Source organism: Bombina bombina, chromosome 11, assembly GCF_027579735.1.
Source record: "Bombina bombina isolate aBomBom1 chromosome 11, aBomBom1.pri, whole genome shotgun sequence".
In the NCBI taxonomy this organism is placed as follows: Eukaryota; Metazoa; Chordata; class Amphibia; order Anura; family Bombinatoridae; genus Bombina; species Bombina bombina.
The window spans coordinates 154,855,847-154,878,572 of NC_069509.1; the positions used below are offsets into that span (position 1 = coordinate 154,855,847).

At 36.0% G+C, this 22,726-nt stretch overlaps 1 protein-coding gene across 3 annotated transcripts in view; it reads right to left on the bottom strand.

The window, feature by feature from the left end:
• Positions 1–22,726, bottom strand: part of NSMCE1 (NSE1 homolog, SMC5-SMC6 complex component) — an 83,284-nt gene that overhangs the window by 20,877 nt on the left and 39,681 nt on the right. For 2 of the 3 annotated variants that reach the window (XM_053694426.1, XM_053694425.1), the window contains exons 2-7: positions 12,149–12,272; positions 10,475–10,596; positions 9,851–9,928; positions 6,744–6,890; positions 3,387–3,503; positions 537–657 (exon numbers count right to left, since the gene is read on the bottom strand). In XM_053694426.1, the coding sequence (XP_053550401.1) occupies positions 537–657; positions 3,387–3,503; positions 6,744–6,890; positions 9,851–9,928; positions 10,475–10,596; positions 12,149–12,266 (703 nt within the window). In that variant the 5' untranslated portion in view covers positions 12,267–12,272. Of the gene's footprint in view, positions 1–536; positions 658–3,386; positions 3,504–6,743; positions 6,891–9,850; positions 9,929–10,474; positions 10,597–12,148; positions 12,301–22,726 lie in introns of all 3 variants that reach the window. The other variant, XM_053694427.1, reaches the window with a different exon arrangement.

Consider the following 22,726-nt stretch of genomic DNA (forward strand, 5'->3'; position numbering starts at 1 on the left):
ACCCCTCTGCCAAATCCACATTTTATATAAATCACACAGGGTCATCTGTAACTTATATTAATGTGGCTTAAAATCAAGGCAGGATGCATAAGTCAGATATGACCCTGTGTGATTATATACAATGTTTTACATCTGAAGCACTTTTCTTGCATGGGTTCAGACTGTAGAAACCTCAAACCATTTTAGAGGCCCTCTAAAAATGGTGTGAGGCTTTTACAGTCTGAACCCATGCATTCAGAGCAACAGAAAAGTGCCTCAGATGTAAAAAAGCCATGATGTCCGCCATGCGAGCTGGGACCGGAAAAACCTCCAGAGTCCTGGGAGAGACATCATAAACCCTATCTAGTTTAGGGATCTTGGGTTTGTCAGAAGGCTTAGGTTCTGGTACCTCCAAGGTCTACATTACCTCCTTGAGTAGAAAATGAAGGTGCTCAAGCTTAAATCTGAAAGAAACCTCAGATTCCCCTGGCTTAGTGGATGAAGTAAGAAATTATGGTATAATTCATTGGTATAATTTAAATTAACAAGATACTCACTTGGAATGTCATGGTGCCAGACGTCATTACAACGAGGACAGTGTGGATCTTTTTGACCTTTAAAGTATCTCCCAACACAAGGCAAATGCATTGGGATCCCACATGTGTCACACATCTGACTCTGAAAACAGAAATTATTTTATAAAAAAACTTTTATTTAAAGCAACTGTATAAATACAAATCAATTTCACAATGCACAACTATTTGATGCAGGTTAAGCTGTCACACTTCGGTATTAAAAACATTATTTTAATGAATTTTCAAACTGCTTTCTTATTGTTTAGTCAGACATATTACAAGATGGACAAAAACTTTAATTTAAGTAGTTCACAGTACAAACGTTCTCTATATAAAAGGAGCTATATTTTCACTGATCAACCAAGAAAACTTTGTTTGCTTATTTGTACCTAATAAGGTATATTTAACCCCTTAACCCAATTGGATATATATATATATATATATATATATATATATATATATATAAAATATATATATATATATATATATATATATATAAAATATATATATATATATATATATATAAAATATATATATATATATATATAAAATATATATATATATATAATATATAAAATATATATATATATATAATATATATATATATATATAAAATATATATATATATATATATATAAAATATATATATATATATATATAAAATATATATATATATATATAAAATATATATATATATAAAATATATATATATATATAAAATATATATATATATAAAATATATATATATATAAAATATATATATATAAAATATATATATATATATATATATATATAAAATATATATATATATAAAATATATATATAAAATATATATATATATATATATATATATATATATATATATATATATATATATATATATATATATATATATATATATATATATATATATATACATACATACATACATACATACATACATACATACATACACACACGTCTTGCAGTACGAAGCTCATCATACCGCATGACACATATACGTCCGAGCTGCAGGAAGCTCCAGCTCTGTAGTTCATAAATTCAAGGCATCTGCCTGCATATGGAACCGGAGCACAATCGATGCTACAGTTCCATATGAAGGCAGTTGCCTGATCATTACAGACGGTGACACTGTGTGTGTCACCATCTAACGATCATCTGCTGGTGCCGGCAGGGAAACTGGGAGGAGGGTGGGCGGTCCAGCAGCAAAGGATGAGGAGGAAATGGGATTGGTCCTACACTAGAAGAAAACAAAAGTGGGGATGGGGGACCACTACACTACAGAATATATATATATATATATATATATATATATATATTTTATTTATAGGTACAGCTGCCAGTACTAAAGATGGCCGTAATTAGTGAGAGGGTTAGAGAGCTATTGGGGGACGGGGACGGTTGAGGAAGATCACTACACTGTAGAAACAAAAATATAATAAGAAAAAAACTAAACTGCATACTGTACAACTGTCTTCCAGCACCTAAGATGTTGGTGAGTGAGGGAAGAGAGCTGTTTGAGAGGGATCAGGTAGGGTCCAGAGGGTGGGGGGGTAATCTCTACACTAAAGCTAAAATTAACCTTTCAAGCTACCCGATTAAGTGTGGTGCACAGCTGCAATTAGCGGCCTTCTGTCAAAGCCATGTATGTATTTCTAAACAAAGGGGATCCCAGAGAAGCTTTTACAATCATGTGTCATGATTGCACAAGCGGTATGCAAATAATTTCAGTGAGAAACCCAAAGTTTGAGAAAAAAAAAAAAGTTAACTATTTTTTTTTATATGATTGCATTTGGTTGTGAAATTGTAGCATGAAATATACCAAAATGGGCCTACTTAAAGGGACAGTAAAGTCAAAATTAAACTTTCATGCTTTAGATACAACATGCAATTTTAAATAAATTTCCAATTTACTTCACATCAAATTTTGCTTTGTTCTCTTGGTATCTTTTATTGAAGAGTAAAACTAGGTAGGCTAATAAGAGCTCAGGAGTGTGCATGCGTTTTTAGTACTCTATGGCAGCAGTGTTTTGCAAAATTTGTAGTTTTGTGATACAATGTTGCAAAACACTGCTGCCATAGAGTACTTAACACATGCACGCTCCTGAGCTCTTATGAGCCTACATAGTTTTACTCTTCGATAAAAGATACTAAGAGAAGTAAATTGAAAAGTTGTTTAAAATTGCACACTCTATCTGAATCATAAAAATTTAATCTTGACTTTAATGTCCCTTTAATAAAATATTTAAAGTTTTGAAAGGTAAATAAAATTTTAAAAAAATCTGTTTAAATGGAGCGATAGCAAAAATGCTAAATATTCTCCAGTATTTTGGGCAATTTCTTCTCTGAAATTCCCGGTAGCGAAAGGGTTAAGCAATGTAATAACCTCTTAAATTACTGAACCAGGAATGAAGTAGAATGCTGCCGAGAGATAAAACACAGGACAATTATCATACCCTTCAAAAACAAGGGCAAGAGACCCCTTTTTGGATAAATGGGAGCTTCATATTACCAATCATGGCCTCACATCCCTGTCATTGGTAGGTGGTTGCCATAAACATGGCGGTAACCAACCTAATGGAGTGACTTATGTTGGATAGGGAAAACTTTCTTTCAAGTATATCAAGTCAAAAATGTGTAGTGGAATATACAGATCTGAAATTTCATTAAATAGACATTAGGATGAAACAGATTCTTCTTACTGATAATTCATATTAGGAAAATGTAATAATTTATGTTACATACTGAGTAAAAATGCAATAAAACCTAGACTGGAAATGTCCAACAACAAAATCATTCAGAAGACTAATTACAATATAAATAATGTGTTACCTGAATTGCGATGCTATGGCAGATATTGCAAACCTTGACCAAGTCTTGGTACGTGCTTTGTAAATAATGTTCCATCTCCATAATGCAGCGAGTATGAAGAGTATATTCTCCATCTCTCTGTTCAAAAGAATGAGCATTACATATTTACTTAGACATACCATAATGAATACAAGTATAATTGAAGCAGCTCATATAAATGTGTTTAAATAGTCTAGTCATAATTAAACTTTAATGATTCAAATAGAGCAGCAATTTTAAGCAACTTTCTAATATACTCTAATGTATTATCAATTTTTCTTCGCTCTCTTGGTATCTATTTAAAATAAAAAAAGTAGGCATAGGAGCTGGCCCATTTTTGGTTCAGTACCTGGGTAGCACTTTCTGATTGGTGTCTAAATGTAGCCACCAATTAACATGCACTACCCAGATGCTAAACCAAAAATGGGCTGGCTCCTAACCTTACATTCAAATAAAGATACCAAGAGAACAAAAAAAATAATAAGAGGAGGAATAAATTAAAAAGTTGCTTAAAATTGCATGCTCTATCTGAATAGTGAAAGTTTTTGGCTAGACTATTCCTTTAAAGAGACAGTAAAGTAAAAATGTATGATCATGATCAATAATATAAATTGGAGCATCTATTACCATTTTTATCCCCCCTCCGTGCCCTGCAAAACGTATTCTGTCTATGACGTTTTGATCCCTTAGCCAATCCGCTGTGTTGCCATACTGCAACAAGCATGAACAACTCTACAACATCTGTTTTATTTTTTCTATTGCAGAGCTGTGTGGCAAGACAGGAGATTGGATAAGGGATCAAAAAAGTCACAGATAGAGAAAAAAATTTTTAAAAAAAATGATACTTGCCAATAAAATTTCTATCTGTGACATTTCAATCCCTTATCCAATCTGCTGTCTTGCCATAAAGCTCTGCAATAGAAAAAATAAAACAGGCGTTTTAGAGCTGTTCATGCTCGTTCGCATATGGCAAGGCAGCAGATTGGATAAGGGATCAAAACGTCACAGATAGAAAAAAAAAAACAAAGCAAAACAAACCTCTGAATTTATACTTACCGATAAATATCTCTCTTTCAGGGTGAGGAGACTCCATGTGGGATATATTTCCTGCCACTAGGAGGAGGTCAAGAACCCTCACAAGAGCTTTAATCCCTCCCACCTACTCTCCCCATTAATTTTACATATAGCCAAGCAGAGGCGATGGAAAAAGGTAGGAAAAACAGAAAGCGGGGGTTAAGAGGTGCAAATAAGAACTATTGCCCACCTAGTAAAAATGCGGGAGGGTCCTATGGTCTCTCCTCATCCTGAAAGAAATTTATTGGTAAGCATAATTTTTTTCTTTTTGTAAGATGTAGAGTCCAAAAGAGTCCATAGCATGTGGGATACAATACGCAAGCTGAGAGTGGGTAGGGCAAAATGATGGCAGTTCCTATTTGCCAGACACTGCCGCCTGTAGGACTTTCGTGCCAAAAGCAGTTTCGGAAGAAGCATAAATATAAAAATAATAGATTTGGAAAAAAGGTATGGAGAAGACCAAGGGAGCAACATTTCCGGAAGGGCCAAGTTGTAGATACAGACCTAGTAGAATGAGCAGTTATTCATTTTGGAGGAGGTTCTCCTGCAACCAAGTAAGCTTTACAAATAGTCTGATTTAGAAACAACGCCAAGGCCACCGCTGTAGACTTTTGAGCCTTTCTAGGACATGAAAAGAGGACAACCAAACTAGAAGTCTGTCTAAAGTCTTTAGTAGCCTAAAGATAAGATTTTAAGGCTCTGACTATATCCAAATTGTGAAGTAGGTGTTCCTTAGGGTTAGAAGGAACAGAGAAGAAACAACAATTTCCTGATTAATATTTTCTGAAAACACTACCTTCTGTAAAAATCCCACTTTATCTTGATGAAAAATCAAAAAGGGGTAATCAGAAGACAGGGCAGATAATTCAGAAACTCTTCTAGCAGAAGAAATGGCTAGAAGATAGAGAACCATTCATGACAATAACTGTAGATCTAAATAGTGCATAGATTCAAAAGGGGGACCTTGCAGGGAGAGAAATAACAGTGAATTCTCACCAAGGCTTGGACAAAAGTTTGAACATCAGGTAATGTGGCCATTTTTTTGTGAAACAAAACTGATCATGTCAAAATCTGACCTTTTAAAGAACTAGCCAATAATCCCTTATCTAGTCCATCTTGAAGGAACTGAAGAATTCTAGGGATTCTAAAACATTTCCAAGAGAAACCTCTAGAACACCACCAAAGTAGTAAGCTTTCCAAATCTTATGATACATTTTCTGAGTGACAGGCTTTCTGGCTTGCAGTAAAGTAGAGATAACAGAATCTGAGTAACCTACATTTTTAAAAACGTGTTGTTCAACCTCCACGCCATCAAATTCAGAGATTTGAGATCCGGCTGATACAGGGATCCTTGAGATAGCAGATCTTTCCTTAGGGGTAAGCCCATGGAGGAAGAGATGACATCGGTATTAGGTCTGCATACCAAGTTCTGCATGGCCATGCCAGAGCTATGAGAATGACAGAAGCCAATTCCAGTAGGATTCTTGCAATGACTCTTGAAAGAAGAACAAACTGAGGAAATAGATAGGCCACACTAAAGTTCCAAAGGCAGACTAGAGCATTTATCATGTGAGCCCTTGGCTCTCTTGATCTGGCGCAATAAACCCCACCTCAGGACTAACTGATCAAACACCTCCTGATGAAGAGACCATTTCCCTGGATGGATGGACTGCTTTCCAATTGTTTACTCCCAAAATGGGAATGGCTGATACGGTGGGGGTTGTTTTCCTCTGCCCAAGACAGAATGTGAGATAGCATAGCTAAGGGACTTCGATTCTCTCCCTGACGATTGATTTACGTAACAGCAGTGATGTCTGACTGGAATCAAATTCATTTTTCCTGTTTGAGAAGGGGCTAAGATTAAGGGGCCCAAAGAGTTGCACAAAGTTCTAGGATGTTGATAGGTAACCTCACCTCCACTCTTGTGGTTGGTGATAAACTTTTGGGGACATTGACCTCCTAGTGGTCGGAAATATATACCACATGTTATGGACACCTATGGACTCTGCTAATCTTACAAAAGAAAATTAGTTTTGCAGAGCGTAGACACAAGGTGGATAATAATCGTAATAGATCAGGATCTATAACATTATTTTATAAATTAAAGTAAAATAAAAAACAGTCAGGATCCACTTTCACTAAACAGGTTTAAAATATTTGCATGAAAAGGTTAACTAGTGTGCTTTCATATGCATGATAGATTTATTATTGTAATAATGTCCCTTTAAACAAAACCACACACTCAAATGAAAGAACAACTAATACCTCAATAAGCCACTTTTCCTGCACAAAACTCTGCAACAGTTGTTCAGTGTCCTTTTTCCTAATTTTCTTGGTCTGAAGTTGATCAGAAAGATTCAAAATACTTGTGGATGAAGCAAATCCATTGTCTGATAAAATTATTAATTCCACCTACAAAAGAATACATTTAATTGGTAACAGAACATGACAGCTAGAACTTACAAATATTCATTTTTGGCTCTATAATTAAAAGTCAAAAAAGTTAGCTTAGAAGCCAGACCCATTTTTTGGTTCAGAACCTGGGTAGCGCTTGCCGAGTGGTGTCTAAATGAAGCCATCCAATCAGCAAGCGTTAGCCAGGTGCTGAACCAAAAATGGGCCGGCTCCAATACTTACATTCTTGCTTTTTCAGATAGCAAGAAAACAAAGAAAAATTGATAATAGGAGTAAATTAGAAAGTTCCTTAAAATTGCATGTTCTATCTGAATCATGAAAGTTTAATTTTGACTAGACTCACCCTTTAAGACCATAATAATACAATAAAGCAAGCACAATATTAAAATCAACCTAGCTGGCAAACAACCCTTAAAAATAATTTCTTTCTATTTCTTACTAGAGAGCTTAGATATTTTTTTCATGCTAATAAAATCTCTTATGTTAAAACAGTGCTAAATAGATAATTAAAATAATTAAAATAATCCATCTCAGTGACAAACAGTTGTGTGTGTGACATGCAGCCTATACGTATCTAATTCAGCTACAGTGTGTAAGGACGTATCCATTTCAGTGACAAACAGTTGTGTGTGTGTGTGACATGCAGCCTATACGTATCTAATTCAACTAGTGTGTGTGTGTTTGAGAAATACTGTATGTGTTTGCCCATCACTGTGACATGCCATCTTGTTAAACTATGTCACTTGCTGTGCTTAGACAGGCTATCGGTCTGGGTGCTTTAGTACAGTATTCTCCTGTTGCACCATCAGGAAGGTAAATTAAAAAAAAAGAAAAATGAATAAAAATAGCTGAACTTTATTACTTTTTAAAATTTGTATAAAATGTATGAGGTTTAAATTAGAGCATAATAAGTGATCACATTTTTCTTATGTGCCCTATGAATATATGTTTTATCCAAGATATTTATCTTCAAAACAATCATAAAGTCCTTTTATTCATGCCACCGCATAGAATCTACACCACACGCATTATAATAAATATATATGACCGATAGGTAAACTCACACAGCAGCCACTGCTTCAGGATGTGCTATTTCCAGAAGCGCTATCATTACAAGCCATTCCGTGTTATTACTATGTAGCAATGTACAGGCTGTTATGTGTTGCAGCATTGTGGGCTGTGCGTGAGTATGAGCATTGAATATGGGCATTACAGTTATGTTAGAAAGCATGATCCTACTCACGCACAGCCCACAATGCTGCAACACATAATAACCATACATTGCTACAAAGTAATAACACGGAATGGCTTGAAATGATAGCGCTTCTGGAATTTGACAATGCGATCACTGACGGGGCTCAGTCTAAAAAACGGAGGGGGGACAGCTGGCAGGCAAGCAACCAATTAGGAGGAACAGGGTGCTTGGCACGGGGCCCAGTGAGTGAGATTCCCTATTCCCCTGCACAGTTGAACAGTCAGGGAGGGGATTGTAATTGACATGTATTAGCAGCTCCAGCATGGGGGCTGGCTATAAGGACACTAGCTAGGGAGCGAGGAAAAACTCCTTGCTTTGTAGCTAGTGTGTCCTACGAACGTATTCTTATGTAGTGACACTTTATCATCAATTTTATAAACTTTAGCAGAAAAATTGCTAAAGCATGTCGATTACAAACTATTTTTTTTTAATTCTTTATTTGAATACCCCATATTTTTTTGAGTGTATAATGTCCCTTTAAACCCAGGAGCCACCAGGCTCCAAACTTTTTGAGTTATTCTCCATATATCTATAAACAAATATATATGTGGCCTATAAAGTATATCTGGCTCCTAAATTATTCTTACTGGCTAATAAAATTGTCGACCCCTGCATTCTATTGCAACATTATAACCCTTAAATGATTAGTAAAAATGCGCATACAATAAACTACTTGAAAACCCCAATGAGCAGGTAGGTTTATCTTATCTCCCTTTTAGTGTGTGCACTGCTCTAAGCCATTACTGTGTAGTATGTAGCTTGATAAAATTAATTGAGTTACAGATGTAACAGTCTCTCTAGCAATGTTTAAAACAAAACTATGCAAAATAAATATTGAATGTATGTATACAGTATTACAATGTTTCATTTCCATTGATTAAAGTGATGGTAAATGTAACCATTTTAGAACACATTTGATAACAGCTTGATATTACAAATAAAACCACAACAATTTCCCATTAGTTTTTTTTTTATTTGAATTTTTAACTTCGCTCAGTTTGTTACTCTGCCCCCTCATACATCCTGGTTTAGACACAGTGTGATGTAGAGAGAAGTCCCACCAGCTCTCTATGTAGGGAGGAATGCACTCTCCAGTGTCAGAGCAAACCATGCATGCGCAATAGCTCTCTATCCGCTCTGATGTAAACAATGAATCATGAGATTCATTGTTTACTTGTCGGATTGGAGCTTTGATCACCTGAATATATGTTTACATACAGTGAACGCGATTACCCTAGACAAGCACTGCACTATTTAGATGACCTGCTGCTCACTATTGAGTCTCGGCACTCGGTGGGTTCCCATTTTGCAAAGCGCATGTGCGAAAATGCTTGTGCGAGTTTTCCTTTATGTCCCAACAAATAAGTGCATGCGCAGTTAGTAAAAGGGGCATATTGGAGTTAGGGATGGGCTCCAAACAGTTTCTCATTGAAAATATTTTTTTTTTAAAAACTGAGCATCGGCAAAGGGCAGAGGAAGGGGGCAATAGATGGACGCTGCAGAGTGCTAAAAACTGTATTAAAAGGCGATAATTAATGAATAAAAGTTAGGCTACATTTTGATCGTTATAGCGATGCTTCATTGCAAATTACCAAAAAGTTTACATCACTTTAAATGTATTTATGGGAAATTATATTTTGAGTGTAATGTCCCTTTCAGAAGAGACAAAAATGGTAACAAATGCTGAAATAATAGTACTTGCAGTTTTCCGAAACAATTCCAGTTCATTTTCTGCATAATCTGAAGCCATTCGGGTAATTTCATTTTCAGCGAGGTTCACCTATGGCCAGGAGGAGGAAAAAAAAAAAAAAGTTGAAAAATCCCCAAAGTTGTCATTTATGAAGTGTGGTGGTACTTTTTAGATCAACCTAGTCTACTTAAGGAGATATTTTGGGCAGTTAAAATTACCGTTGTCTTGTTATTAGACATTAGATTTTTTTTTTCTCCATGTAAGGCATTCCTTTTTTTTTTTTTTTTTTTTTTTATTTCTATTTTGTATGTAATTTTGATATTTTGTATGTGTCCTGTGTAATTCTGTAAACTGGCTGGTGCAGTGATCGCTTTTTGCTCACTAGGTGCCCGATTATCAAAAACAATTTTTTTTTTTAATTTTTTTTTTTTAGACCTTTTATTTTAATATAGAAGTCTGTGCTTCACATACAGAAGCCTGTGTATTGAGGTAAACAACTCAATTTAAAATTTGTGTTTCTAAAATTATTTGACATACTTCGCCATACCAAAAAGGTTTCTAGATCATCTCGCCTGAGAGAAGAGCTTCAGCTCACTGGGCCCTAAGAATACTTATGTTTGATATTTGTCCACATACCAAGGCATAATAACTTTGTCCATCCTCTTCAGACATTCCTTTCCGTATCTGCATAAAGATAGGCTGTAGATGTTTGTTTATGACACCAATAAAGTCATCTAATTTATCATGCATGTAATGCACTAAAAAAAAAAAAAAAAAAATAGGATAATTTAATACGTTTGAGTTAATATACAATAAAATAAGACAAGAAATGTATACTAACATATCAAATTACTCACATTTTTACTTGGTATTGTATACCTGTCAATGCTTTATATTCACATTTCATGTAAATATATTGTTTCAACAAATTAGAGTACAATATTTTAGAGAGAGAAAAAGGGAATGAGTGATTATTCTTTAAAGATAGACAGACACATTTAATTAAACCAGTAGTAAATGTCTTCACATTTCAGTTTAATTCGGTCAATATTAACAGATGGAAAAAATTAATCTATAAATAATATACAGATGTAATATAAAGAACTCACATAAGACTAAGAAACTGGTGTCATTTTTATTAACCCCTTAAGGAACAGCGACATACCTTGTAAATGATACGTTGTGTTCATTAAGGGGTAGAAGTGAGGGTAAACATTCCCACAATAGAAAGCAAAAAACTGGCAATATTTTAATATACGTTTAAGTTAGCAATATTAGGTTTATTGCGCTCAATGAAAGTTATTCATTCAATCCAATTGCGTTCCGTACGGCAATGGAAAGAGAGAAAAAAAAAAGGCTCACATTGCTGTCTATGTAGAGGGTGGGACCGCTCGTTACATCACTGAATAACAGAATCAGGAAATGTAGGGAGCAGACATACGGTATTTTTTTTTTAAATGTAAATGACCGAAAATAGGATTTGAAATAAAAAAAATCTTAGCGGTTCTAGTAACGAGGGGATATAGATGCAAAAAGTATTTAAAATTGATTCAACTTATCACTAGGTTTAAAAATTTACTAATAGAATTACCAATTTAAACAGTAAATGTATTCAATTCCATCCTCACGTAACTTATAAAGGAAAGGGAATAGACGACTTTTAGGAAACCAAATTTACTCATAGATTGAAAATATTATTAATCACATACTGTTCTCAGTAGCTGAGCGGATGTGAAAAATTAACCATTTGAGTTTAGTGAATTACTCGTACTACTTTCCCTCTTGCATGTGAAGGTCACCTTCCAAACCTCATCTATATTGATACTCCTCCTTATGCTCTAGTAGTTGAATGACAAGAAACCATAAACTACAAGGAAGCAAAAATACCCATAGCACGTGCTCAATTTAAAGCAAGATGCCAGATTGACAGTATGTTTGTTAGGAAAATAGGACTCAGCAGAGCTTGCAAAACCATGCAACAGGTACTGAGGAGCTATGGTGCCATTTAACATAACAATCTTGTTCTTTCAACCTGATGCAAAGTCTGGGTGATATATCTATAATTTTAGGAATCTGGGCTCCCTGGTTAACAGAATCTGTGCCCTACTGCACGCTATGCGAATTAAACACATATCTAGAATAAAAAGGTATAAGCCCGGGACACCTCTTTATAAATCATGGCTTCCTGATACCTAACAATTTTCCAAGCCCCATCCTATTACCTAGAAATCATTGTCCAAAACTACATAACATTTGCTACGGTCTAGACGGCTTAGATAGAACTGGCGTTTATATGAAATACCTACTAACCTTTATGTACTTCACAGCAATGTTTGTGCAATGCCCTTGCTGCAGAGCCCTCCATTATTCCATGGGACATTAGAACTTGTAAAAAACGTTGATGACTCTCATTCATTTTCTCTGCCATGGTTCACTTATTAAAAACAAAATGAAAATAAGAACTATATTTAATTGTTACATGTGTTTCATTTGAATGACTACAATAGGACACTCAAGGATAAGGAAAGCTAGAAAAGGGGAAAGAGAGAGAAAGGAGTTAACATTTTTTATTTTTGCATCTGAAGAGGTTAAACAAACATGTTCCCTCAAACTTTGCTCATTAGCCGCATTCTATTGTAAAGGAACTTTAAAGGGACAGTCGTCACCATAATTTTTGTTGTTTAAAAAGATAGATAATCCCTTTATTACACATTCCCCAGTTTTGCATAACCAACACAGTTATATTTATACACTTTTTACCTCTGTGATTACCTTGTATTTAAGCCTCTGCAGACTGCCCCCTTATTTCAGTTCTTTTGGCAGACATGCATTTTAGCCAATCAGTGTTGGCTCCTAGGTAACTTCACATGCATGAGCACAATGTTATCTATATGAAACACATGAACTAATGCCCTCTAGTGGTCAAAATGCATTCAGATTAGAGACCGTCTTCAAGGTCTAAGAAATTAGCATATGAACCTCCTAGGTTTAGCTTTTAACTAAGAATACCAAGAGAACTAAGCAAAATTGGTGATAAAAGTAAATTGGGAAGTTGTTTAAAATTACATGCCCTATATGAATCATTAAAGGGACACTGAACCCCAATTTTTTCTTTTGTGATTCAGATAGAGCATGCAATTTTAAGCAATTTTTTAATTTGCTCTTATTATCAAGTTTTCTTCATTCTCTTGATATGTTTATTTGAAAATCATGAATGTAAGTTAAGATGCCGGCCCATTTTTGGTGAACAACCTGGGTTGTCCTTGCTGATTGGACAGCACCAATAAAAGTGCTGTCCATGGTTCTGAACCAACAATTTGCTGAGTCCTTAGCTTAGATGCCTTCTTTTTCAAATAAAGATAGAAAGAGAAGTAAATTAGAAAGTTGCTTAAAATTGCATGCTCTATCTGAATCATGAAAGAAAAAAAATGTGGTTTCAGTGTCCCTTTAAAGGTTTTTTTGGACTTGACTGTCCCTTTAAGCACCCAATAAGTTCAGTCACTTTATGTCATTCCTCCTTTTAAGGAAGTTTACTATGAAATCTTGCAAATTGATGGTGAAATCCCATGAGATTACAGTAAAACAAAAGTGTGAACTCAACACATAATGCTGTTAGCTGTTTTTTCTTCATCATACAAATGAAAGTAAAAAACAGTAGCTGAAGAATAACTGCTCAAAAAGCACTTACACTGGTGAGTTGAAAATTTTTTGAGGTAAAATATCTTCCTTTTTTACAGAGATGTTCATGTGATATTTTCTAGTTAGCTTTTTACAGAAATAATTTACCACTTTCAAGTCTTTTAGCATAAGGGAAACGTCCCTTTAAACCATTCACACCGTTAGGACATTTCATGCCGTCCTAATAACACTGGGCTTTAACGCCGTTAGGATCGCATGGAACGTCCTTACCATACATGGCGTCCAGCGACTTCCCCTTTTGACGAAATCAGCATAGGCAGTAATCCATGATCCATTCCCAGCCTTACGATCGCATCGCCGATCACATGATTTCATTTTTACTAATAGTGAAGTTACAATGACATTATTAAAGTGATTGTAAAGTTTCAGGAATTAAAGCCTAGTGTCTAAAAATACTCTTAAAAACAAGGGCACTTTAATTCATTAAACTTTACACACGCTTTTAGAAAAATACTTACCTTTTCGTTACGGTAAACATACCGCCGATCCGCTGCCAGCATCTCTGACTGTATTTTGCATATTGATGACGAATCCAGCTTCCTCCAATCGTTGCCTGTCCCATGAGCTGGACGCCAATGGGGGCACGCATCGGAGGAAGCAGGATTCGTCATTGATCTGCAAAATACAGAAGATGCGGGCAGAGATTCAGCGGTATGTTTAACGTAATAAAAAGGTTTTTGGTTTTTTTAAAAGCGTGTGTGTAAAGTTTAATGAATTAAAGTGCCCCTATTCTAAGAGTATTTTTAGATACTGGGCTTTAATTGATTAAAAACTTTACATACAAGTCTTTAAAGTGATTGTATCAATGAGGAAAAACCTACGCAGGGTAGTTAAAAACTATTATAGTAGAAAAGTTATAAGCTTGAACGTGCTAGAGCATGTAATTTTAACAGTAACAATGTCGTGTTTATCCCCCGCAATATGGTTAAACACATAGTTAAAGTACCACCATGGAAACACAGAGGGGACACACGGCCACTGACTCAATCAGCAGCACTAGTCACTACCACTGCTGATTGGGTGACCTGCAGTTTTGTCTCCAGAGCACTGCTGGGTCAGAAAGGCACTTTGCAGGGATTAAAGCTATAACATTGCTGGGTTGCAAGTGTTAAAATTGTATGCTCTATTCACAGCATGTCATTTTTTTCCACTATAAATTGCCCTTTACAACTCCCTACACGTAAGCGACAAGTAAGGCTTTATATGCAAGTGAATTCTTCTCTCAAAAGGAAGAAATAAGCAACCCAAAAGGCATGACTAGTCTTTACTGAACCCACTTGTCACAACTAACTCTACTGATCAGACTGTGCAGGTGAGGCTGTGACTGAGATGCAAGGATGAAAGGGCCAATAAAACACTTTCTAAGCTATTCTAGCTCTAGAAAGTACAAAAATACCTTTTATTACCACCCACTAACTAAACGTTGCCACCACCTTATGATTATTATATGGGAAATCCTAAGGAAAAACCCAGAACAGATTTAAAAATCCCAAAACACAATTTGGGAAAAAGCAATTTAAAATAAAAAAAAAACACAGTACAGCTATTGCCAGTCTTTTCGGTAACGTGAATTCAAATGTTAAGATTAAATAATCAAAAACTATAATAAGAAATGTATACAAAAAGTATGTGGTTGCAATAGTTATAAAAGCAAAAGGGATTCTTGGTCACTCACGCACTTTCAGCAGAAAAATGCTCTCCAGCAAATGACAATTTGAGTAATATTCCCAACTATATACAAGGGAAAAACAGCTCAGGTTCCTAAATCAGCCTCTCTGGGTTGGGGGGGGGGGGGGGAGTGTATGGGTAGGAGAAATCAACCACCAGCTTTTATGACCAATGCATTCTAAGTTAAAGAAAGTCCTGAATTTATTCAGTTAGCATAACTTTTGCACAGGCACACAATTTACCTGTAAGGTAGTCCAGTAAAGTCTTTAGGCTGCACAAACCATTCTGATATTAAAGTGAATGTAAATTTTGATGCTAAAGTGCCCGGTTTTTAAAACTGATTAAAAACAGGGGCACTTTAATTCATACAAATTTACATTTCACTCCTGTTGTGACAAAAAAAAAACTTACTTTTTAAACTTCACAGCAGCTCCAGCTTTCTCCGGTCTCACAAGCCATTTCTGATGTCAGAAATGATTGATAGGTCATTCTCCAATCACAGCTTCCCCCACGGGGGATTCAGTGTCTGATTCACTGCTGTGATTGGAGGAAGCCGATGCCTCATTTTAGACCCAGGAAGAGTCTTTGAAACAGGTGGAGGAAGCTGGAGCTGCTGTGAAGATTAAAATGTAAGGTTTTTTTTCACAACAGGAGTGAAATGAAAATTTTTATGAATTAAAGTGCCCCTGTTTTTAATCAAAGTTTTAAAAACCGGGCACTTTAGCATCAAAATTTACATTCACTTTAAACACCATATATCTTGAATCTTCCATTCTTTTTTTTTGTTCCAAGGCATCATTATAAAAGTATATTTCTTTACAAGGCTAGTTATCCTGTTAATGACCCTTAGATCTTTGTATTAGCGACAAACTGTTTTTAATAAACTATGTCAAGTTTAATTTGCATTTATAAGGCTCTGCAAATACATCAGGGTTAGTGAGATGCATCTCCAAGCTTCACAGAGGATCACTAGAGTGGATTCCTAAGTCAAAGTTACAAAAACATTAAAAGGGATCTGAAACATTTTTATGTTGCGATTCAGATAGCGCATGTGATTTTAAACAACTTTCTAATTTACTTCTATTATTTTTTCTTTGTTCTCTTGGTATCTTTTACTGAAAAGAAGGGATATATGCTTAGGAGACTGCCCATGTCTGGAGCACTATATGGGCAGCAGTTTTGCAAAATGGCAGCACTATTTCCTACCATGTAGTACACCAGATGCCGACCTAGGTATCTCAACTAGAGCTGCAACAACTAATCGTCCTAATCGATAATAATCGATTATGAAAATAGTTGTCAACGAATCTCATAATCGATTAGTTGGTTTGCAATTAGTTGGTCTGTGCACAACACCAGCTGCTTCACTCCAATGAGCTCCTGCACATGATATTGTGTTTTATGGTTATGTCCTTGGCCTTAAGGACGTTTACAGCAGTGATGTGCAGTCACTAGAGGCAGGTGAGGCAGTGCTTCACCTCTCATATGGGCAAAAATAAATATATATTTTTTATTGGCTTTAAAAAAATAAAAAAAATTGCTATTTTTTTTCCCCAGCATTTTTTTTTCACAGCTACATGTTGTGCAATGGAGAGGCACAAGCAGGTCTGCCCACCATTACACAACATGCTGCGCCATCTACTGGATGAAAGTGGTTAAGATCATTGCATGGCCCATTATCTGCTTATTTGAGGCAGTCCCATTTGGGCTGACCCAATCCAGTGAGAGGCATTAGTAAGTGGAATTTAGGGTTGGGGCTGGATGTTAAATCATATAAAACAAAACAAAAACGGGAAAAAAACAACTTTCATTTATTTTGTTGCTGTCCTGTGAAGCTGACAGCTTTGCTAAAGTGAAAAAGAGAGTTCTGTTCTTCCCCTCTAAGTGCAGTGGAATGTTCCACTGTCACTTCCTGAATCCTTACAGAGCAGGAAAGGGAGAGAGAGCACTGTTTCATTCACATTTCATTGTAGTAAGTGCTGCAGCTGTAGATTTTACTGAAATGGATTCTTTTAGTGAAAATGATAATTTAATGAATGTGGTTTAGTGTTTTTGTTGAATTGTGTTCAGATACAGCTCATTAACAGGGGGGGGCAGTAAGTGAGCATAACCCAATACTGACAGGAAGTCAAAGGGTCAATTCAAATTTAAATCCATAATTTAAAACCCAGAGTTTGAAGCTATGTGTGCAGTGTCCACATTATTTAAATTAAAGTTTTTGACATTGAATATTGCTAAGCCTCCCTTTTTCATGGTTATTTGATTTAATTAACTCCATATATGTTATGTCTGTTCAGTCAGAGGATGCAGGATCTATTTTTACTTTTCTCTGTGTCTCCATTTATTTAAAGACTGCTGTTAACTTGTAATTCACAAATCAATTGAAAGCTGTTGCATTGTGTTTTTAATATGTGCTGCTTTTATACAAGTTTACATTAACACTAACATCATTCCCACCTTTGCAGTCCCCACCTCCTGTTTCTCACCCTCCTACCCATTTAGATTGTAAGTTCCCACAGGAACAGGGCTCCCAATTCCTCCTGTATTTGTTTGTTAAATTTTGTCTGGTGTCTCATATCGTACTGTCTTTTTATCTTTGTTACCTATGAACAGCGCTGCGGAATATGTTGGCGCTTTATAAATAAAGAATAATAATAATAATAATAATAATTATTAATAAAAAGGAGATGAGTCATTTAAAAAATATATGTAATTATTGCAGTTAAATGTTTTTAGAAATAATGCCACTGTAAAGTAACTGGTTAAACACATATTCAAAGGGAGACATTTAAAATTAAACTTTCATGATTGAGGTAGAGCATGCTATTTTAATAGACTTTTCTAGTTATTTCTATTTTGAGAATTAGCATAAACTGTTACTGGCCCCATGTCAGCAAATCAAATTAGTTTTTGAAAGGAACATGAAAGTCATAATTACATTTCCATCATTCAGATAGAAATTGCACACAAAAAATAAATAAATAAACTTTCTATTTTACTTTTATTATTATGTACTTCATTCTTTTGGTATCCTTTGGTGTCCTTTGTTGAAGAGCATACCTAAGTGGGATGTGCACGTGCATATGAACACTATATTGCAGCAGCTGTGTTGGCAGTATTGATAACTTTGTGTAAAACTTGTATGGTAAATTATTTATATTTTTACAATACAGTAGTGAGTAGAGAAGAGATTGTGTATCATTCCAATTGCTTAGTAACTGGCACTGTGCCACATAATTGTGTGTGTGGGGGTGTCAGTGAGCAGAGTATGTGTGCTTTATTCTGCAGGTAATCAATACATTTCCGATGAGCTGGTGCTTTAGTGCAGTGTTTCTCAAAAATGGTCCTCAAGTACCCCCAATAGGCCAGGTTTTCATTATAGCTGAATCAGTGCACAGGTGAAGTAATCAGCTGATCAGTAACTCAGTGGTTACTAACTTGCTCTCACCCATCACCTGATTATGTCACCTGTGCACTGGTTCAGCTATCATTTAAACCTGCCCTGTTGGGGGTACTTGCGGCCCTCTGTACATGTGTTTCTCCGGCGTATCATATCTAGTGCCTCACCAGCTTCTGACCTCACTGCACGTCACTGGTTTACAGACGTCTACTTTTCACTTTTTCAAGACAGTATACGTTTACAACTACCCCTGGCTTATGTGCAACCCAGATATAATAGTCATCATTTGGATTGTTATTTGGTGATTTGGAACTATGCTTTTCATGATATAGTGCCAAGCTTATTGTTTACACCTTGCCCCTAGATTGATGGGAGTTATTTAAATTGATGTGCACTATTATCTGTTTGCACAATTATTAGCGTATTGCTTGCTATTGCTGATTACATGTACTGTATAAATAAATGTGTAAGGCTTTGTCCTGTTATTGATATACAGTCCTTAGCGCTTTTGATTTAGTTTTTTATTGTTTTTTTATATTTTTAATAAATTGTGATATGTACCAGATCCAACCTTTATAAGTATATATTCGTTATTTTTAGAGCGGACTAGATATTTCCCCCTAACATTATAGCTGGTTATTTACCATTGCATAAAGATATTCAAGATATTTTTATGTTAGAATGAACTCAAGGGTTACTTTATTGAGAGGCCCCTTGCCAAGGTAGAAAACACTTAGCATTGGCGAAGAGCTAACAAAGATAAATATCCCACTTTGGTGAAATTGGCAAAACCCTACTTATACACCTCAACAGCCTTTTCTCTGCTGCAGGAAATATAGCTGCAAACAGAGAACCAGCCTTAGCCAGAAGCATGTGGACATGTTGAGATTTTTGCATTTCAATGCAAAGTTTCTGAAAGAGTGAATAACCGAATGTTATTAACAGTGATAGTCTAACTCTTTCTAGTTCTACCACTTTTCAAACTGTTTGTGGTTTTGTTTTGTTTAATTATAAAACTGTGCTCTGCTGCATAAAAATTGAATAAACATTTGTGTTAATGTAAAGTTTTAGTCTGAAGTTTATATTTGTAACACTCATTATGTGGATTTTATTTAAAACATAGAAAACTATTATTGATTCTCGTTATCCGATTAGTCGATTAGTCGAAAAAATAATCGGCCGATTAATCGATTATGAAAATAATCGTTAGTTGCAGCCCTAATCTCAACACATCATCACCGGAGAAAAAAATTGATAATAGGAGTAAATTAGAAAGTTGCTTAAAATTGCATGCTCTATCTGAATCACGAAAGAAAAAATTTGGGTTCAGTGTCCTTTTAAACTAATTTCCCCAAGGCTAAAAGGGCTATTTAGTTACTAAATATGGGGGATGTTTATAATTTTCTTCTGAACAACTCTTTTAGGAACAGGTCCAATAAGATACAAAATATTTGCTCTTGATTACTTCTTACAGTCTTAACCATTTACCTGCAATGCAAAAATCTGCATTTATGAACAAGCATACCCCAAACTGGCCCTCTTAAAGGGCCATTATAGCAAAAATTGACATGTTCTAATCTGTTAGAGCAGGGGTGAGCAACCTTGGGCCCCCAGATGTTTTGGAACTACATTTCCCATGATGCTGAGACACTCTTTTAGGTTGTCTGAGCATCATGGGAAATGTAGTTTCAAAACATCTGGGGGCCCAAGGTTGCTGACCCCTGTGTTAGAGCATGTATTTTAAGATTATCAGCCCTAAACTACGCTTGTTTAACCCCTGCAAATGGTTTAACCCCTTGGGTGCTAATGACGGCTCTGAGCCGTCACTAGCACTCTGCCACCTTGAGGGAGATCTGGGGGCTCCCACCCCGGCGATCGGGCCTGCATAGTGACAGGCATCGCCGGGGCTTCACGTTTTGCTTGGTGACGTCACCGTGCAACTTTATTAACAATTGACAATACAAAGTATAGGGAAAGGGGACATGCTGCTTAGAAGCCTATATCTCAGGCATCTATGCAGCTACAGACCCCAAGACCCACCGTTGGAAAAGTAATCGCCTAACCTTTCCAATGGTGTAAAAAAAAAAACTCAATCACCTTAGCACCCAGGTGGGAATGTGCTTAGCACTCAAAGGGTTAAACACACAGTATAAACAATACTTTCCAGTCAGGACCAGCAGTGTTCTGTGAGTCTCTTGAGGAAAACGTTGCTGATTTAATCAGCAGCACCAGTTCCACATTGGGAGTTGTGAGACTAGTGCTGCTGATTGGATCAGCAATTTTTTCCACTCAAGACCAGCAGTACCCTGCAAGTCCCGAGCAGTATTTCTACTGAGTTTAACCCCTTAAAGGTTAAACAGTAGTCTAGGGTCAATAGTAGTAAATAACATGCTACAGCAGTGCTGCTCAACCTTGACACTACATTTACCATGATGTTCAGACACTTTAAGCTGGCTAAGCATCATGGGAAAATCTAGTTCCAAAACTTCTTGAATGCCAAGCTTGAGCACTACTGCTTGGATGGATGTCATTTAATTTATTGCAATGGCCCTTTAATAGCAAATCTAACTCACAAAGCTTTAACATTTCACTGCCTTGGTGCATGCGTTTTTAAGAACATGAGTAGGATTAATTATTCGGTTAGCTTTCGGTAGTTTGTGTTAGGATTCTACTCCTCCCAGAGGTCACAACAAGGAGGACAGGCATACTGTAGTATTCTAAGACTGCTCTATAAAAGCAAAACTTTTTACTTAGAAAGTAAATTCTTAAATGTTTAGGCAGTGCATGACAAATATGTTCAAAAATTAGGAGCCAGTAAGAATATTTAGGAGCCAGACAGTTGGATTTGTATATAGATATCTGGAGAATAACCCAAAAAGTTAGGAGTAAAATTCTAGGAGCCAGTGGCTCCCAGGCTCCTGGGTTTGTCGAGGCCTGGTTTAGAGTATATTGTATGCGATCGTTCCCAAAGCAGTTATATATGAAGCATATATAAAATATGACTAATTTGCATGTGTCACTAAAATAATGAATGTTTAGTGGAGAGAACACATTACATAAGTAACTGCAGTTCTGAAGAGAAGTATCCTTGGAAACTTGAAATGTTAGAACTTATGAAACAACCGCCTCATAAAATGTCCTGTCATACTTTTAGTTTAAAAATGGACAAAACTTTACCCTATTCCCGCCATTAGGATGTTCCATGCCGTCCTAAATGTGCTGGACTTTAGCGTCATTAAGATGGCATGGAACGTCCTTGCCATTTGGCTATCCTGAAGCCATAACCACTTGCTAAATGTGATTGCGGGCTGTAGGGTGTGCCTAGCGTCATAAGCACTCCCCTGACCCAATCCCATCATTGAAACAACGCGGTCGCATGAACAATCGCGTGATTTCAATGTTTACCTATTTGTTTACAACGGAACTTGTAGACAAATAAATCCCAGCAGGAAGGGGTTAAGGGGATGACACCCAAACAGTTTTTCACATTTCAAAACATACAATATTAACCCTTTTATGCAATTAGGACATTACATGCCATCCTAACAGCCCTGGGCTTTAATGCCGTTAGGACGGCATGGAACGTCCTACCATATGTCCTGCAGCTTCCCCTTTGACGTAGGCAAGAACTGGTCTGGGGGGCATGCTTAAAGGACCAGTCAACATTATACATTCGCATAATTAACAAATGCATGATAAGAAGACAATGCAATAGCACTTAGTCTGAACTTCAAATGAGTAGTAGATTTTTGTTAAAGGGACAGTTTACTCAAAAATGTTCTCCCCTTTAATTTGTTCCCAATGATCCACTTTACCTGCTGGAGTGTATTAAATTGTTTACAAGTAGCTCCTTTACCCTTATATTGGCATTTGAAATTGTTGATTTAGCATGTGGTATCCCCACCTATTCTGAAAGTTTGTGGCCGCGCGTACCAGCTATAGATAAGCTTTGTAAACACAGCCAGCAGAAGAAATTACACTCCCAGTGTGATAAAGCAGAGATAAGGTAATAAAATGTTGATTTTCCATTGTTCTCTCAAAGTACTGGTGATTGTTTTAAGGACAGATATAAGAGAAGCAGGTATATTTACACAATGTGATACAGTAATGAGATCTTATTA